Here is an 18,739-nt window from a genome sequence, read left to right as displayed (position 1 = left end):
GTATTGATCATCTCTACCACTGACGAGAGACGGTGTTGAAATAGGTTTAAGTCATTCAACTATTTATCACATTTGGGCTTTTTTGAAATGATCACACTTTTCAGGTTTTGCAGATCTCATGTTGGGCCTTCCACTATCTTGTGATTTCTTCGTTTATATATTCCAAAGAATATAGGAATGACATCCTCCTAAACTGTTGCCAACTTAAGTAATTTCAAATATATATTCTGTACATTCAGTTTCCCTAAAATATCTTGTAAATTGGAATATCTACAGTGTGACAATAGTTTAAGCCAAAGACTGCGAATAGATATCAAGTTTCTTTTTCCTACATGTACCTGTTTCATTGACACTTTACAGTTAAAATATTTGCTCTGCAGTAAGTGGTTTGAAACCCTTCGATTAGCAGCTGATTGCCATAAATGATCTTAACTGATTTTTTTTCTAACCTTTAGTTATTTAAAGCCCACCTTGAGCTTCAGGGACTCCTGTGACACTCTAAGGGATCTCCTAACTCCCGATATAACTTTTTCACATCTGACTAATACAATGCCAATATTGTAGACCTGAGTATTAGTTGCTATCGATATTGATCTGATACATCGTGTATACTTTGATCACTTACTTTGTAGTGTGAAATCAAATGTTAGAAATGGCTTGCACAAGTGATATTACTCAACAAACAATAGTAACAGGTATGAAAAAAAGACCAATTTCTTACTAACCAATGGGTTACACAATGTTACCTTATACATAATATTCTACATTTTGATGAAAATAATTAGTTCTTAAAAGCTAACCTAAATAAATCTGATAAATTATGAATAGAGGTGCTGGAGCGGAGTCTGAAATGAGAAGTTTGTATCAGAGTGCCGATGTAATCCAGTGTTGGTTTTGTTAGTTTTTGTTTTTGCTAACAAATCGGGGCATTCTTAGGCACACTACACTTTGCAGCCTGTATATGATGTGGAGGAATATGTGAAAGTGCCTTAACATAAGCAACAATTTTGGGAATAATTGAAGGAAATTTGCTCAGCCAATAGCTTTGGCCTGTGGTGCAATTTACCACTAAGACACTTTTTTAACCTTCTGCAGTCTTTAAATTTTGTGTTTTCAAACTACAGTGTGTTTTATTTTCTTTAGCCAGTCTGATATGTGCCACTTAACTAATTCTACAATGCCACAGTACTCTATAATGCAATATTAAATGCTATTTGTGGAAGGGAGAATATTAAATGCTATTTGTGGAAGGGAGAAGGACTCACAATACAACACTGGTCATTTCTGTATGCAATTGCTTTGTACTGTTACACAACTACATGTACAACAAAGATCCAGGTCAGAGTGAAGAATGATTCAAAGCCAAAAAAGCAGAGCAAACAAAATGTCTACCAAAAGGAACAAACGTACTAGTTTTTCAGCAAAATGAGAATTCGAAGGAGTAAGGAAATTACCGTAGTGTTTTTTTTTTTTTCTGTTTTTTTCCCCAAACAGTTCCTAACCACAGTTTAGGTTTGTCCACAATCTGTGTTTGACCTTTAACATTTCCCAGCATTGTTTTCAGTGTGGCATAAAAACACCTCTACTGATTAGTCTAACATGTAATTACTTTATTGTGATTCAGTGTTTTGTTAAACAAAAGGTTTGCTCCTCAGCAACCTACCACAATAATGTAGTTTTATGTCAAATACAGGAGTGAACACAAAAGGACCCATTCTGTTCCACTGGGTTTCAATGACTAAAACTTTAAAGGGATTCCACTACCAAGTAATGAAAGAAAGTTTATCCTTTTTGCCTGAACAGGAGAAAGTCCTGCTATTGGGTTTCTGTGATCAATTGTGTTCTGTTGCTTTATTTCCATGCTGCATTTTTACTTTGACAAAGCTTTTCTTTGCTAAAAGCGCCCCGAAATTAAGTAATTATTATCTTAAAAATGACCATTACATATTATTTCATATTCGGAGAACATGGGATTATTATAACCAGGGGAGAGAAAAAAGGTGAAAGCTGACGACTCGAGTCATTAAAGGCAATTTTCTGTAAAGTTTTAATGGATGTAAGAAATAAATCTGTCTTTTATTTGTGCTCTACATCTAAAATATACAATTAGCACATTAGTGATTAGATGACCATACAAATATAATCAACAAACCAATCAGAGAACAAAAGTAAAAAGTCTTGAAAAGCTTCACCATTTTAATCTACTTTTAGATGTAAAAAAACCAAAAAAAACAAGAACATTACATAATAAAAAATAAACTATAAAGAAATGCCTGCACAATGACAGTAAAGGGACCTGTAAAACAAAAAAAAAAAACTATAAAGATAGAGGGAGACAATGTTTCTAGTTATCTCATCTAAAAACATATTCCTTTAAAAGCAAAACTGCTAGATTTGCTAAATACATTCTCATGTTGCAAAAATATTGACAATATACATGTTACAGGGCTGATGATTGTTGCTCATCACAGATTTAATTAAACAGCCAAATTACTCTATATTCAAAATTTAATATGGTTTTTAAATTGCTCAACCTGAATCAGAGCTTCTATCTCACTAATGGTGGTGGTCTTTGCTCATTGGTTCATAAGTGTCCTCAAGTGCTTTCAGTCGTATTATACTTCATTTATGCAGGCGTATGTAAATATGCCATTGTACTTAAGAGCTCTTCGTTCAGTCTAGTGTAGGATTCACAGCATCATTGGGACAAGAAGGTTTTAAGAGCAAATTGATTGGTCAGAGAGTGGTTTGAATATACATTTTTAGCTATGATATATGTAAAAAACTGACAGACGTCATTTCTTGCAGGATCTTCACTGGTTTTTCCTTAAGTTTCTGACCATTTTTTATTTACATTGGGGAAATATAATGGAATAAATAGAGAAAAATAAATAGTTATTTCAACAAGTTTGAGATTAAAATTGAATTAATTTATTTTATATAAGCTCGGGAAAACTGTGAGCCCTGCAAATATTGTGGAGTTTAATCAAGTTTGAGTGTTTGGAAGTGCTGAGATTTCTAGTTGGTCATTTACACAGTCATGTTTTCTCAGTCATTTTTACTTTCTGCTGTGGGCCAAATTGAATTCCTCAATAGGCCGGATTTGTCCCCAGGGTCTTGAGTTTCATATATGCAATCATGTCATTACAGTCATTGTTTCTGTGTTTACACCCATTGATGTGCAATACATATTAGAGCAAATGTGCTACCTCTTTATTAGGGTAATCTGATATAGAGCAATGACATCAACCATTGTGCCATGGTACACTTACAAGTTTTTCATGAGAGATCATCAAATAACAATTGTTCACGGTTGGTCCAATGTAAATATTGTGCTAAATATTGCAAATATCAGTGTGATATTCTGATATGGAATGCTATTGAAACTTCATCATGCAGTTCTCTGGGCCCTCCCCTCGGGGGGTTAGGCGCGGGGGTGGGGTGGGGGGGTGGGGGGGTCGATGGGGTGGGGGGTCTGGGGGTTGGGGGTGGGATCGGTGGCGTGGTGCGCTGGGTCCTTGGCTCCTTGGGGCTTTCTCGGGTGTGTATGGGGGGGCGATGGCTGCCTCTCGGCTTGGGATCTTGGGGGCGTTCGGGGGACTGCTTGGCCGTGGGGTGGTCGCCGGGGGCCCTTAGGCTGCCTGCTCTTGCTGCTGGCCTGACTGCTTCTTCGGGCCCGGGGGCGGCTCTTGGGTTTTGCAGTGGCGGTACTTGGAAATACATTTGTCATGGATGCACTGGCCTTGGGCTGTGGGATAACACTCATACTGGGCTCAACCTTAGACACGTTGTTCCCAAATACCTGTTTTATGGAATTTCCACTCACCTCTTCCTCTGTTCACAGCCACCACCATTATTCCTAAACCACACACTGGTCACCAAACTGGCTTGACAACACAACAATAAACACAATATACACAACCACAATTTCACATCGCATCACTTAAAACTATTCCTCACCCATTCCATATCCTATCTTGTATCCCTCTTCCCTGCTAACTTCCCCACCCCCCTCCAACCCCTCACCTTGGTGTAACACTGCCCTCTCTTTTTTACATCCTCCCTTTAATAAAGTATTTCTTACCCTTCCCTAGGGAGGGCTGGTGACGGTCACAATTATGCAATGAAATAAATAAATTTATTTAATTGCAATAATAAAATATGCATTGCTGTCAAAAGATTGCACTTCTTGTAGTGTTAACCTTCGAAAGCATGTGCAGACAAGGTAAAAAAAAAAAAAAAAAAAAAAAAAAAAAACTTCATCATGCATGGACTGTTAAATATTGGCTTTTTTCCAAGACAATAGAGGGCAGTAGGTAGCAAAGCAAGGCCTGTTTTTAAATATGTATTATATTTATATGCTGCACTGTGGCTTATTGATTCCTGAAAAACACACAGTGTAAATAAAGGGTGTGACAGAGCCTAAAGTTGGTGTTTTAAACTACATGACTGCTTGCAAGCCTTTCTTAGTGGAGAATTCCTTACTCATCCTTGGAGAAGATGACTTCCACTTGCTGTACATCAGGGTGTAGAACTAGGATGGATCTGCATGTGGTTGGGAGGAGTACATTAACAGCAGCCAGTTAGAAAGCTCAACACAAAGAGCAAACTTCATTACATAACATGACTGCACAGGCATCTTTGTAATCTGTAGACAGGTTGAGTATGTAAAAACTTAGTAATAACATATTGCATTTGCTTCTGTCTGTGCCTTGCTCATGAGCACATGACTGCATTGGGATGAAGAATGCTTCCACATCAGCTACATTATCCTGCTGAGCTGCTTCTCAGCGTTGTTTCCAGGGTTTGATCTACTCAAAACCTTCATGTAAAGCAGAAATGTATCACAAGTCTCTGTATTGGGAGAAACAAAGTGGTTGACTGTAGATAAAGGTATGGCTAACAATTACAGAGAACAACAAGGCAATGTTCTCAGCATCCAATACAGGCCAACCTTTGTTGTGTTGAGACACAGTCTGTCACATACACCAGTTACATCTTTGTAGCTGATGTTGTGGGAAGGTTCCAGTAATTGGAGCAATTAAAAAAAAATAAATGTAGTTTCTAAAAGCCTTTAATCAAATGTAATGAGCAATCCCAGTGTTTTAAAATTGTAATTTACATTGAAAACAGGTGGTTTTGTGGTGTTAGGTCAGGAAAGCTTTACCAAAGCTTCTACGTTACACTACATTTTATCCAATAATTTTAATAATTATTGGATAAAAATAATTTAATATTTCATTAATATCTCATATTTGGACTGTGGCCTCTCTGAATGTTATTAATATGTCAAGGTTTTGTTTATTCAAAAACCTTTTTCTCAGGAAATTAGATTTTGACATCTGTCTGTCTTCCTCAGGGGAGATTGCTCTGATGTATGCCTAAGAGTTATTTCATAAGGAAAACATCAAAGCATATACTGATGGCTTTCATGTGTCGCTATGAGTTCCTCCTGGTCCGATGGTCTCTGGAGAAGAGAGGGAGTCCAAACACATCAGATCATCAAATTTTCTGAAATAAAGTTGTCTGAATAAACCTTAACATATTTCAAAAAACAAAAAAATAATTTTCTGGAATTACTACGTGAATGTTATTGATATTTTTATTTATTCAGTGGAAAATGTGTTTCATTTAAAGCACATGCACACAGGCAACATTTTTAATGAACTTATCAAAAGCACAAAACATAAATAGATAATAGAAAAAACGTATATTCAAGGAGGCCAAACAGTTAATGGATGGTGCAGTTTTCTGTTTTTAAAATACATTCTTAGATTAATACAGATATCTTTTTTTTTTTGACAACTATTCCATTTAACAACCATTGGCTTTTAGTGTGTAGCTTTTTATTCTCTTTACATTTGACTGAAGGTTCTGAAAAGTTGTACGCAGTTGTCAGAAAAAAAAAATTAAAGCAGCAGCCTGCACTGCTGACATCAGCAAATTCACACAAATGATATCTACAGGAACATACAGTATATTCATAAAAACACATTCCATTCTGCATTAAAAAAGCTTTTAGGACACAAATATTTGTGTGGTGGCGGTGCTAAAAAGAAAAAGCTCTGTAGTCATGGTTACAGTCGGACTCTTGAAGATGTCTATATCTCATATCAGAAAGGAATGGTGACAAGAAAGCCAGAATCAGACCAGCAGGAATCAAGTCTATTCATTAGTGTAATAGGAACTTAACATGGTGAAGTGAAATCAACAGACAGACGTAATAGCTGGCTGCTTATGCTCGTTCTCCTGCACAGCTCCATCTGTAGACCCAACATCTATCTGATGGCTGTGTGGGTAGAGCTAAGGGTTTCTTGGTGGGGGGAAAACACTTCCTGTGTGTTAACAGGTGGCATGAGGACAGGCTGTGTGAGAAAGTAAAGCAGGAGAAACATGCAAAGATGTCAGGATCTCAGAAGTTTCATCGTTAGAGTGTGAAGCAGCATGGAGGTGCAAATGAGGCCAACAGGCAGTCGTGTCCCACAAGCTCAGCCTCAGATGTAGAGAGAGCCATCAGCAGGTCCAATGTAACCCACACCAATCAGAAGAACATCTATCAGTGTCCAAATGCCCAGGCCTCCAAAGCTAAACAGCTTCCCCAGGCCTTCTCGCCACTGGCCCAGATAAAAGCGGTCGGCTCCAAAACCACCGAGTGTAACGCTATGGAGAGAGAGAGAGTAAACAACAGACATCCTATCTGAGCCCACACAATCACAGTTTTACAAAGTGAGACGTTTACCTCAGAGCTAATGCTGTAGACCACTTGTATCCACCGGTCCAGTTACAGAACAAGCGCTTTGGAAAACGCCTTCGACCTTTAAGAGAAAAAGAAGGAAACAGATTGATTCACAAATGTTCATGCCCACTGTATCCTGCACAGTCAGTAAGACCCCGTTCCAGCTGACATGGGCCGCAAAGCTAGTTGTAATTAGGGCCCGAGCAGCAGAAGTGGTGCAAAGGCCCTATTGTTCCCCTAAGAGTTCCCATTTTTTCTTCTTATTCTGACACTTAAATAGGATTTTTGAGGCCCTTCCCAGGGAGTGCAATTTCATGACCTTTGGCAGGACGATATAGTTAGGTGAAAAATGTAAGGTGTAGTTCTTTGATGTAATTTCAGGAATTGTTAGCACCACCTAGAGTTTGTAACTTTCAACTGGTTTGAACTAGCTTGATGGCATTCGATAGCCACGGTGCAATGTATATACAGTACCTTATACTGTACTATACCTAGTCTTATAACCTAAATAAAACTGGAAATCTGCAATTTTAATATTAACAAGCCAAATTTGGCACTTTCTCATTTTATGGCCAAACCACACCGTCTTTAAAAGCGAACTCCTCCTAGAACGTTCATAATTGTATTTGAAATTTTAGATTTAAGTCCTCCACAAGTTGGAGACAAATCATAGGCAAAATGGTGAGTTTTTACCACATTGCACATTACAGGGGGGGCTAAAATTTCATTAATTTTAAAAGTGGAAATGTTTAACTCAGCCAAAACCCTTTCAATCAAAACCCAAAGTCACGTGCAGAACGAGAAACATGACAATTCACTTACTGCCCCTTGGTGGTGATAGAAAAGCACTTTTGAAAAAAATTCTATTATGCACTGTTGACAGTTTTTAACACATATTTCCCAAATGTGTTCAGAAATAATCTGGACAAGTGGATGATCATTTGTCAGGAAGATGAGTTTTTATGGAACACACTTCCTGTGGCAGAGCGCCATTTGCCAAAAAACTGAAGGTCTCAATTGGAGTAGTTAGATATACGGTATTTGCAAGTGACAAAACCACTTACTCACCAACCAGAACCCAACCAGCCTCTCAACAATCCCTCTCAATCAGCCCCAGCAGGTAAAATGCACAAAATGACAGCAAAAAATACACCAAATTACTATAAAAACACAAATTAACAGAGAAATACACAAAAGAGCAACATAAATACTTAATGGGACAACAAAATACACAAAAGGTGAAAAAAATGCACAATGGGACAACAAAAAACATAAAAGAACAAAAAAACAAAAGAACAAAAATACACCAAAAAAAACAGTAAAAATAAATTGAAAAAATACACAAAAAGAGAAAAATAATACACAATAGGACAACAGAAATACACAAAACAACAAAAATTAACAAAAGGGCATTAAAAAACACAAAGGAGTAAAAATACATAATGGGGCCATGAAGATCCAAGAATATATACCAAAAAATACACAAAACCACTCAGAAATGAATCCAAAATTACTGAAAAATACACAAAAGAACAAAAAACATAGGACAACAAAATACACAAAAAGAGGAAAAAAAATACACAATGGGAATGGGACATTTATTAACACACAGCTACACAATATGTGCCACTTTTGGCTTTTTGTAATATAAAGGACAGCATGTGTGAGTAAGTTCTGTAGTGTGGTTTGTTTAGGGGAGGGTCTGGGTCCATCTAACTGTGTTTTTCATGCTTTTCTGAGAAGTAGCAATAGCAGCAACTCTTAAAACTAGTATTTTAATACAAAATAAGCTATAAAATAAATACATATATAGATAGGCCAAAACAGAAAACTCAATATATCTTGATATATTGCCCAACCTTAGTTTCCCATTTCACTAAACTCAGATTACGATGAAAAGCAGTGGCTTAGCCTAGGCAGCTACTACTGTTTAGCATAAGTGCACGTTCACGGCTTTCTTTGGATCACAGATTTATTGATTAGAGACGTGAGGACGTATTGTATGCCCTACACCTTTGCTATTCAAATTAACTTCTAGGTTCAGTAGGCAACAATTTAATCAGAGTGTCTACTCCTATTGTGTAATTTATATTTAAGTAGCCTTGTCGTTATATCAACATCTGCATGTTATCATTAAGCGACTGTTAAAATCAATTACGTACAATTTCAATTATTTATTACATAACATAAGTGAAAATTTACATTAAATTATAGGCACAATGTTCTCCCATTTCTAAAACAAAAAAAGGGCTGAGTTTCAAATGAGGAGAGAAATCAATCAAAGTTGAACATTTTGCATGTGTTTTATAGCACAACTAAGTAACTTTTTCACCTTAATTAATCCTTCTCATAGTCCCTGTGAGGGTAAAACAAGTGTTTATGGGGTGATTGGTGGGTATTTAATCTCCCCCTGTTGTCTCTGGCCAGAAAACAGCACTTGCAACTTTCCCTGTCTCCGACCCAGTGGCATACGTACTGCTTTACGGCGGCCCAATACAAACTAATGATAGATTATGACCAGCCACATTGGCTGCACACGTTGTCTACAAACTCACTTTTCTCACACTTATATCACGGCACAGTCAGCAAAAAAAGGCAGAGAAGACCTTTGTCTGAGAAACGGAGCAACTCCATGCAGTGACAGCTCAGCAGCAACACACAGCAATCCCACACACTGTCGTCATGGCAACAGACAAGCGCGCACACACACACACACTCACAACCCAGCGCTCCATCAGGCAGCACATACACATATCCATCCATCCATTATCAGAGTTGCTTTGTCAGCACACAAACAAACATTTCCACACTCCCTTCCGTATTACTCCCACATCATTTATTTATTTTACTTGTCTCTCTTCCTCATACTGTTCACATGGTCACATGGGACTATATGTGTTAAAGCACCCTTAGTGTCACTGTTATATTAGGATTTTCCAGTGATCGGTTGCTACTTGTCTTGGGACAGCAAAGGTGGGCATGTAGCTGTGGGGTGGGGCAGGGGGTGCAGAGTTTTTACGACAATGACATAACCAAAAGGGACCTTTTAGGGGGAGCGCTTAGCACAAGTTACTTAGTTCTGCTTTAAACAAATGTTAATAAAACAGCTTCAGATGTTCATGTTTTTATTTATAACTTATGATATGTATATAATGTGTACATAATATGTATAATAAAATCATATACATTTCCAAAACTTACTAAATTATTTTAAATCCAAGAAACTGAGGGAACATTCATGAACACGTTGTTGGGCAGTAAATGTGTGGCTCAGGTTCCAGGTGGACTGGTTGTACTAGGAAAGCTTAACCTTACTTCAGATGTGAGTGGATTGGTTAAATCAAAACCATTACGTTTGTCTTATGTTGTTTCACAGCTGCACTTTTAATAAGTTCCACAGTTTCTGAACAGATCACACAGACTGATTTAGTGCAACCTGCTGTGGGAAGTAGAAACAAAAATGAGTCACTAGTTTTTGGAATAAATTTTGTTCGCCATTTACTTTTCTTTTGGCTCAGAACCAGCATTTGTTCTTTATTTTTCATGACTGCTCCATCTCACCCATCTCTTTATCAGCTATTGTCTGAGTCTCTCCCTTCTGCCATTTCTGTTTCTTTTGCTTTTTCTCCATAATGCGACCCAGACCATGATCTTCCATTTGGTGACACCTGCCCTACAGCATTTCCTCCGACTGAACCATCAATAAAAATGAATGGTGAGACAAAGAGGATGTGACATCATCTATCACTGAAGTTTCTTGGGGTTTCTACATGTTAAAAGTTTTCAAGATACGAATGATAGAGAAACACTCCAGTATTTATGATCACACACTGATCTATGTGTTTCCTTTGTTACTGTAGTGTTTATTACAGCTTCCAGCGTACAAAGAAAAATGTGATTATTATATAATTTATTAGACTTGTGTTAAATGAATAGTTTCTTTAAACTCATTGGGCGTCTCTGAGAAATAAGAAATTAATTAAATACCCTTGTATATATATTAAATAATTAATAAATACTCGCACTGACCCCCACCCACCATGACTGGACACTACTGGGGGAAATATGATCTCATTATTTATTGTTGTTACAGGAACCATCATAGTAAAATATATAAATATTTCTTCTTATGTCAGTGAAAAATTAAAAAGTGAAATATATTTCAGTACAGATTGGAATGTGGTTTATCTAAAACAATGAACAAGTATATAAAACCTAATATTACTAATAATAATTTCGAACGTTACTGTAAAGTTCCTTTAACATTATTTCTGACACAATGTGGTTTGTTTTTGAATAAAATAGCTATAATAAATTGTGGTTGGAACCTGTGCTGAATAAGCAGCAGGATTTGTGAAATACTCTTCAGGAACATAATGATGGATGGATTTTGACGTTACAAGCAAAGTAATTTTGACGTTACTTTGAAAACGCTGATCGGCGCAACATTTAGATCATACTAAAAGCCATCTTACAGATCGACTCATGCATTTCAGCTGAACCAGGAAGACACATTAAAACAGGTACGTCTACGCTACCACAGGAACCATCATAAAACCAGTTTTTCTCTTGTTATTAAACAGCTTGAGAAAGCATAAAAGTACCAACATGATGCTGCATTCTAGAATTTTAACAGCTCCAGTACAAAATGTGAGCAGTCAAATCTCTGTGAAAATGTAGAAAAATAACACAGGCTCCTGCCCACAACATTGCACTGGATAACCAACACAATGCTGTTCAAAGATTACACTGTGTTCAAATATCTACATTCATTGTGCCATAATGGACAACACTGCAAAAATCTGTAGCCATAGCAACGTGTTGAAGGACAACAGGTCAGCTTCTTCACTGATGTTTGGATCAGATGAGTCCTTTGTCCCTCATGATGCTAAAGAGAAAACATGGATTTAACCCACATAGAGTCATCCTGTACAAACTTACAGCTCTAGCACACTTTCAGCCTGTTGGATGGAATCCTTCACACAAAGAGTCAGATTAACTACTGGTGAGCAGAGTACTTAGGTACTGTACTAAAGTGTATCCATGTTTGCACACATTATTGCAGTACAAGAGACTAACCCCCAGTTTCCACCGCATCCATAACTGCTCCAAAACCGCAACGCAGCTGAAGTCAATGTGGTAATTTCCACAACATCTGTATCTGCTGCATCATGCTGGAACCCTCTGCAGCAAATACAAAGACCTTCTATTTTTGCCAAATGCTGGAGCTATGCAGCAGCAATTAAAACAAAAATAAGGCTGTTCGAGACAGGAAGTAGTGCATAGACACAGAACTAAATATCTGGATTATTTTCAAAATAAAATACTCCATGTTCAAGCTGGATCATAATTCCATCCATTGAGTTTACCGCTGGTAGAGGAAAACACCGACATTCTGGGGGGGAATAAAACCTGTCCGCTGATAGCACATTTTCGAAAAAATGAACACGCTTTTTTCCGGCCCCAAAATTGTGTTTTTCGGCTCTAGCGGGCGCAATTCGAACTCTACCCGAAAACCAAGCACATATCCGGACTCGGGAGGACCAGACCTTTCTGATACCATTGGCCCAATCCGAGCACTTCTAAAGTAGTATTTCACATATAAATATTGCATTTGGTTCAATCATATATATATATATATATATATATATATATATATATATTGCCAACAATTACAAAGCAAAACCAGAGGCAGTGGGGATTGACAGACTGAAGATTGTGCTGCAGTTCTGCATCCAGTGGAAATCCAGGATAAAACTGCAACAAGCAGCATGCAGCCGTCCTCACTGGTTGGCAGTAACAGTAGTCGACTCTATTAACCCTATTTAACATGTTTGGTTTGGTTTCAAGAGGTTTAACAACACAGAAATGGGTTAACTATATAAACAGAATTGAGGACATTTTAAAAAGGAAAAATCAGCATCCTTAAATACCTAAACAGTGCACATGGTCCAGCACGTTGCATGTGGCGTTGTAGCGCTCCCGAGGGCAGGAGACGGTCATACAGTTGGTTGAGTTTGAGCAACGGTACTGGGACGGATCCAGCTGCCAACAGAACTGACAGATAATGGACAAAGAGAAGTTTGTCAGCTGCTGTCCCGTCTCTCCCTGTAAAGTAGAACAGAAACAAATATCAAACAACAGAAATAAGCAGAATAAAAAATTGAACATGCTGTACAAATTAAAGATAGGTATCTGCTTAAAATGTTACTGATGGCAAGCAAAAAAGCTATAACCAGAAACTGGTACAATGTGGAACCCCCAGTGGAAGAGCAATGCTTTGAGATCATCCAGGAAATCTACAGTATATGATGGAAAAGTTGACTTGCCAACTAAAGCTTAAAGGACATACCCATGAAAATAACTGGCAGAAATGGACATAGAAGCGATGCCAAGAACAATTAACTAGGTGACTTGAGAATACACTCAGGAAATGCCCCTGAAATTGTTTACCTTTCGTTATATGTTGTTGTATCTTCTGTTTTTTTTTTTTATTTCTTCCTTATTGCTTTTCTTACATTTATAAGTTGTTTGTATGTAATCTTATGAATTACAAATAAAAACAAAGTTTAAATTAAAAAAAAAAGAAAACTTTCAAAAGTTCACCATCAAGTGTGATTTATGTTTCTGTGTAATGTCAACGCTGTAGCATCGTGCAGCCTCCTGCTTCAACGCCTAATGTGCACCTCCAAAGTATCCTGACGCATCAGAAGCATTAATCTATTCAGATTAAAAAAATCTTTACTAGAATGTGGGAATAAGCAGTGTGTACTGTGCACAAGAAATAATAAGACTGAAATGGATGTTTGGAGACAGTGAGAGACACAGTCAAGTGCACACAGTGTATGAATGTTGGTTGTGGTCAGATCGGCCGTAGGAGCGAAATGGAAGCCAGGCTGTAAAGTGCTTTGAGTTTCCTTGAAAAAAGCGCTATAAAAATAATTATTAAAATATCGATATTTCGTAAACGGTCGCATTTACAGACCATGGAGTCGCTGTTAGCTTACCAATAAACGGGAAGAGATTCGTCACCTTTATAATAAGTGTTGATTAGGCCACTGGGAGTGAGGCCCACGGCCAAGGCAGGCTGACTTGATAATAATGCATCATGTTTTTCTGCAGTCAGTGCCTTCTCCTCGCCCTTCTCTATTTCAGGTGTCGTGAAGCGGATGATGGCAGTTCCTGATCTGTGGTTCACGGCTCAACTAGACTGGGACTCTCTGATGTTCTATCTCTCTATCCTGTTCTGTTGGTCCTTCTGTCCACTAACCCCAACCAGTCGAGGCAGATGGCTGCCACCTCTGAACCTGGTTCTGCTGGAAATGTCTTCCTGTTAAAGGGGAGTTTTTTCTTCCCACTGTCGGTGAATGCTTGTTCATGTGGATCTTGTTGGGTTTCTTCTTTCTCATTATGAATTTTATTTATTGATAAGCGCATTGAGCTGACTTTGTTGTAATTTGCACTATAAAAATAAAGTTGAATTAAATTGAATCTTTCGGTACGTTAGATACACTGGCGCGGAATTTCGATTTTTTTTTTTTATCCTTTTTACACAAGTTAAGTACTTCTGAATTTATTCAGTGACACAGATATCATAATGTATCATGGATGAAATTCTCCACAATATATCGATTATCACAGAATCGCTATATTGTGATAATATTGTTATTGTGGGCAAAAGATAATAATATTGCGATGTATCGTGAGGTACCTGGCGATACCCAGCTCTAATAATTATAATAATTTTTTTCAATGTTTGATCTTTCGGCCTTCTCATATTTGGTTTTCGGCCAAGAATTTTCATTTTGATGCAACCCTACAGATATGTTCTTCTTTTACTTACGATGCAGTGAACCCCTTTCTTAGGTTTACAGGTGAAAGAAGCAGCTTTGCCGTACGTGCAGTTGTGTTGGTAATTGCACTGTATACAGTCAGCAGGCAGTCGATGACACAAACCCCCACTGGGACACTTAGAAGTGTAGCCCTCTTCATCTGCTGGAGACACTAACAAACATCACACAATCACAAATCAATAAATAAGCATTTTGGTACGTTCACACCAAACGCGTTTGGGACGTCAAAATCGTGCCTCAAGCGCGTTGTTGGACGCTTATGCTCATTGAATACAGACGCTAGTCACGAGCGTCGAAGATGCTCAGGACGCGCGTCGAGAGGAGCGGCTTCTCTGTTGCCGGTGGTGTACAATGGATGATTTTGTGGTGATCAGTTACGTTTATAATTCACCCAGTGAGAGTGGTATGGTGGGGAACATTGTGTTGAGAAGGCAATGTTTCCGGTCGAATGTATTTTGGTGGGACTCAGTATATACACTCTGATGTTAGAGGGCGAAGTGTGGTTGAATGGACAATATAGTTTGGAGTTCCTTGCTGAACTTGCCGCCTCTGACTCCCGTTCATCGGCTCTACATTATTGAGAGAGTGGCTTGGCTGGAAGCGCGTCCACCATGTATTGTGAATGTAAACCTGCCGCTTTTGACGCATTTGGTGTGAACGCGCCATTAGGCCTGATCAAATTTAATAATGAAAGAGTCTATTCGTACGGTTGCCGTACGTTCAACCCCCGGTGCTATTGGTACGTTTACAGGAGTATACGTGCGCAGCGTCTTAGGTTATAACCCTATATCGCAACAATTTTTAGGGTTAGGTTTAATCTTAGCCACTTGAACAAAACTGGCCAATGTCTGACCTATCACGTGTTTTCACAACAAAGTGGAGGTTAAAAAATTAAAGAAATAATCTTAAACCATTGAAGGTCAGCGTACTGCATACTTGCTATCACTCTTCTAGAGAGGCATGAGGACGTCATCATAGGTAAAAGGTGAGCGGAAGCACAAAAACTTCCTAAAAATTAAACATGCAGAGCTGCGTTTTTACACCAAGTTTAGGTATTTAAAAAAAAAAAAAAAAAAAAACTATAAAAGTAAAATGTGTGTGTGTGTACTTGAGGCTGCAGCAGGGATCACAGCACTGGTGATAACTGGGCTCGGCTGAGCATCTCTGGTATACAGAGGATCCTGACCAACATGAGGAGAGCTCAGGTAACCTGAAAGAACACGGAAAGTACAACTATGAATGAAGCTAAAGACCAGAAACACTATTACCGGTGACCACATATCTCTTGGACGCAGTAATTCATCAGAGCATCAGACGCTGAACACGAAAAACCACAAACAAACCCGCAACACAAGCATCTGTGGTACACAGAGTTAGCTATACCAAAGCTCAAAGATGCTAACTGTAGCTAGCAAACCAAACCCAACAGCCCACATATGAGGTAGCAGGTGAACTTACCGTTTACACATTGTAGGGACAGGTCCAGTATTACGATAGTGACTATCATGTAGAGTTTAAAAGCCCGTCCTCTGTCAGGTCTCCATATGTGACAGGAGGTAGCCATCGCTGCTTTCGATGCTACGGCTAACGGCGGTGCGTTCAGGGAAATCAGGAATACAAGCCACTCGTGTTGTGCTTCGAAAATGGCAATTAAAAAGTGGTGAAATGCCTTCAATCAGAACTGACGTTTTGTATCAGTATATAGCATTGAATATTGTTTTAAAAAATGATTTATATTTTATTAACTAACATGACTGTTATGCGCTTCATTTGGAACTACAACCGTGAATGTATTCTACCTGGAGTTGTCAAAGAGAAATTAGACACAAACCCTTTATGTATTTATTTATAGGTAACTTAGCATGTAATGGAAAGTTTGATGTTTAAAAAATAACTAAACTAAGGCCTATGTGTCCGGATTCCCCATTACAATAAAAGCATTTAAAATTGTGCCATACCTTCCGTTTATTTGTCACGCCCACCATACACTCCACCCACAAATATGTGATAGATATGCATTATGTAACCATGTTGTGTTTTTTTTGCAAATTGTAAATTAAAAATAAATTTAAAAAATGTATGATAAACACCATTTCTGTTTTGAACATACTATCAAATTATAATAACCAGTTATGCATCAGGAAGCACGTGAACATGTCCTCATTGTTGACAAAGGAGCATTAAGGATGGGATTAGTTTGTAAAATTAAGATTAGTGTGTCAATTTCATTAGTCGTCATGCTCTTCCACTTTTAGAATATATCACAGTTTTGACTAGATTTGGTACCGTCTAATGATATTTGAATGTATTCTTGGTAGATGTGTGTACGACTCCACACACGCACACACACGAAACTGTATTACAAAACGTAATGTCTTTTTGAAAATCAATCTTTATTTTTGCTTGTGGATCAATAATCACTGTTTAAACCACATAAACGATTTTATTGCAGAATTGTCCAAATATGGCAGGAACGGTTAAAAAATCTTTTAAAAAAAAGAAAATAAAATGTCCCTATGTATCCAAATTATATAACTTTATTTACCAAACAGTTGCATTTACCCTTTTACTTACTGGGAAACCTTCTTTCAAACAGAATAATCTTACTTAGCTTGATAAAGCTCACAGATAAAACCACTTACAGAAACATCGTATATTTGACTTGATTCCTTCACAGAACAATTACACAGCGTATTTAATCACATTAGATGATAGTGTTTGACTTCATCTGTTTTTATAAACATTTCCCTGATGGTGTCCATCAAAGGTTCTTCACTTGTCCCTTTTCTCCCTGGCTTCCCATTGATCAGAACTCCTCCTCTGCGTTACGACACCGGGACTGTTTGAGCAGGGTCAGGCGGGTGAGCACCTCTGACACAGGCAGCTCTCCATGGACTTTGTTGTCTCTTGTGCGCACATTGACACAGTTATTCATCTTCTCCTTCTCTCCGACCACTGCCAACACACCATAAGAAACAACAGATTAAAATGAGTCAAGAAATGTAACAAAGGAGCACACAGTCAAATCTCAACAGGCTGTCAATTACTGACACTCATTTCACAACCTAACATAGGAGATAGTTGAATTATCATTAAACATTTTTAAAAATACAGTGAGATTTCTACCACAGTATCACACATTAATAAAGCTTCTTTGATACACCAGTAAAAACAAAAAACACACTAAAGGCATGGGGAACTATCTTAGATGAAAACTAGCTGTTATTCTTGAATAGTTTTCCAATCAAATATACTGATATACTGAAATTTACTGATTTTTTTTAATATCGTTTGAGAGCCCATATTCTCCATTGGGAAATACTGTGAATTACACAATATTGGTAATTCACAATGAATACTACACTGTATCACAAATCCACTTGAGTAGCAGTGGGAATTAATGTAATTAATGGTAAAAATGTCAGACCCATTTAATCAACCACAGAACTGTGAGAATTTTACAGATTTAAAATTATCTACTCTCATAACAATCTAAGATTTCAATCAGAATGAAGTCAGTGTCATCAACATTAAATAACCCATGTACCTGTACCTATTGAGTAATCATAATAGACCAGGATGGAACAGATGGCCAACTCAAACATAAACAGAAGCTGCTGCTAATGCTAGGCATTTTTAAATGGCATTATATGGAGCACAATTAATTTTCTCACCCAGAATGAAGTTATACTGGGCCAACTGAGCATTTCTGATTTTCTTGTTAAGAAGGCAACCCAAGTCCAGGTCAGCATCTGCTGTGAAACCAGCGTCTGTAAACTGCTTACACACCTGACAAGAGGACAAACCATTAGTAAATACAAGCTTGATGTTTGACGATCAAAGAGCTGCACTGGAATGTGAAAGTTATTGGATCGTATGGGACTTACCTTCTTAGCATAATCCTCACAGAAAGAGTTGACAGGAACCAACATCACTTGACATGGAGAGAGCCACAGAGGCCTGGTGAACACAGGGAAAGGATTTAATTACATGTATGATGTAAGGAGGCAAGATACTACAGAAAACGATCGCATCATGTCCTTCCAACCAGATAATTTACTGAAGTGAGCAACAAATGCATCAAATGACAAGCAGCATCTGAGTAATCCCATGTGAACAGCACAAAGCACATCATTTGACATTTTCTGCA

General features: G+C 37.9%; 2 protein-coding genes across 3 annotated transcripts in view; both read right to left on the bottom strand.

The window, feature by feature from the left end:
* Positions 1-5,650: 5,650 nt before the first annotated feature.
* On the bottom strand, positions 5,651-16,193 carry tm2d3 (TM2 domain containing 3). 2 transcript variants are annotated; one of them, XM_028443127.1, is made up of 6 exons: positions 16,048-16,193; positions 15,698-15,799; positions 14,580-14,731; positions 12,670-12,844; positions 6,740-6,815; positions 5,651-6,660 (listed from the first exon to the last, which is right to left on the bottom strand). In XM_028443127.1, the coding sequence occupies exons 1-6, from the start codon at positions 16,151-16,153 to the stop codon at positions 6,495-6,497; spliced, it is 777 nt and encodes a 258-aa protein (XP_028298928.1). In that variant the 5' UTR covers positions 16,154-16,193; the 3' UTR covers positions 5,651-6,494. The 2 variants fall into 2 exon arrangements, with proteins under 2 accessions (XP_028298928.1, XP_028298927.1); XM_028443126.1 differs by having other exon boundaries at positions 5,655-6,660; positions 14,580-14,740.
* A 770-nt stretch (positions 16,194-16,963) lies between these two features.
* The window catches only part of tars3 (threonyl-tRNA synthetase 3), a 28,735-nt gene continuing 26,959 nt past the window's right edge, over positions 16,964-18,739 (bottom strand). Inside the window, exons 17-19 of the mRNA XM_028441997.1 lie at positions 18,477-18,549; positions 18,264-18,378; positions 16,964-17,544 (exon numbers count right to left, since the gene is read on the bottom strand). Coding sequence (XP_028297798.1) covers positions 17,396-17,544; positions 18,264-18,378; positions 18,477-18,549 — 337 coding nt within the window. The 3' untranslated portion in view covers positions 16,964-17,395. The remainder of the gene's footprint in view (positions 17,545-18,263; positions 18,379-18,476; positions 18,550-18,739) is intronic.

The sequence above is a fragment of the Gouania willdenowi genome, chromosome 3, assembly GCF_900634775.1.
Source record: "Gouania willdenowi chromosome 3, fGouWil2.1, whole genome shotgun sequence".
NCBI lineage: Eukaryota > Metazoa > Chordata > Actinopteri > Blenniiformes > Gobiesocidae > Gouania > Gouania willdenowi.
This window is presented reverse-complemented; position numbering and strand designations above follow the sequence as displayed.

Bases quoted from the DNA above. Each gene is read 5' to 3' on its own strand.
- tm2d3 (XM_028443126.1), bottom strand. From the start codon at position 16,153: ATGGCTACCTCCTGTCACATATGGAGACCTGACAGAGGACGGGCTTTT. The intron at 12,845-14,579 runs GTAAGTAAAAGA...TCTACTTTACAG, and splicing joins AGAAAGGGGTTCACTGCATC to GGAGAGACGGGACAGCAGCT. The intron at 6,661-6,739 runs GTAAACGTCTCA...CTCTCTCCATAG, and splicing joins TCTACAGCATTAGCTCTGAG to CGTTACACTCGGTGGTTTTG.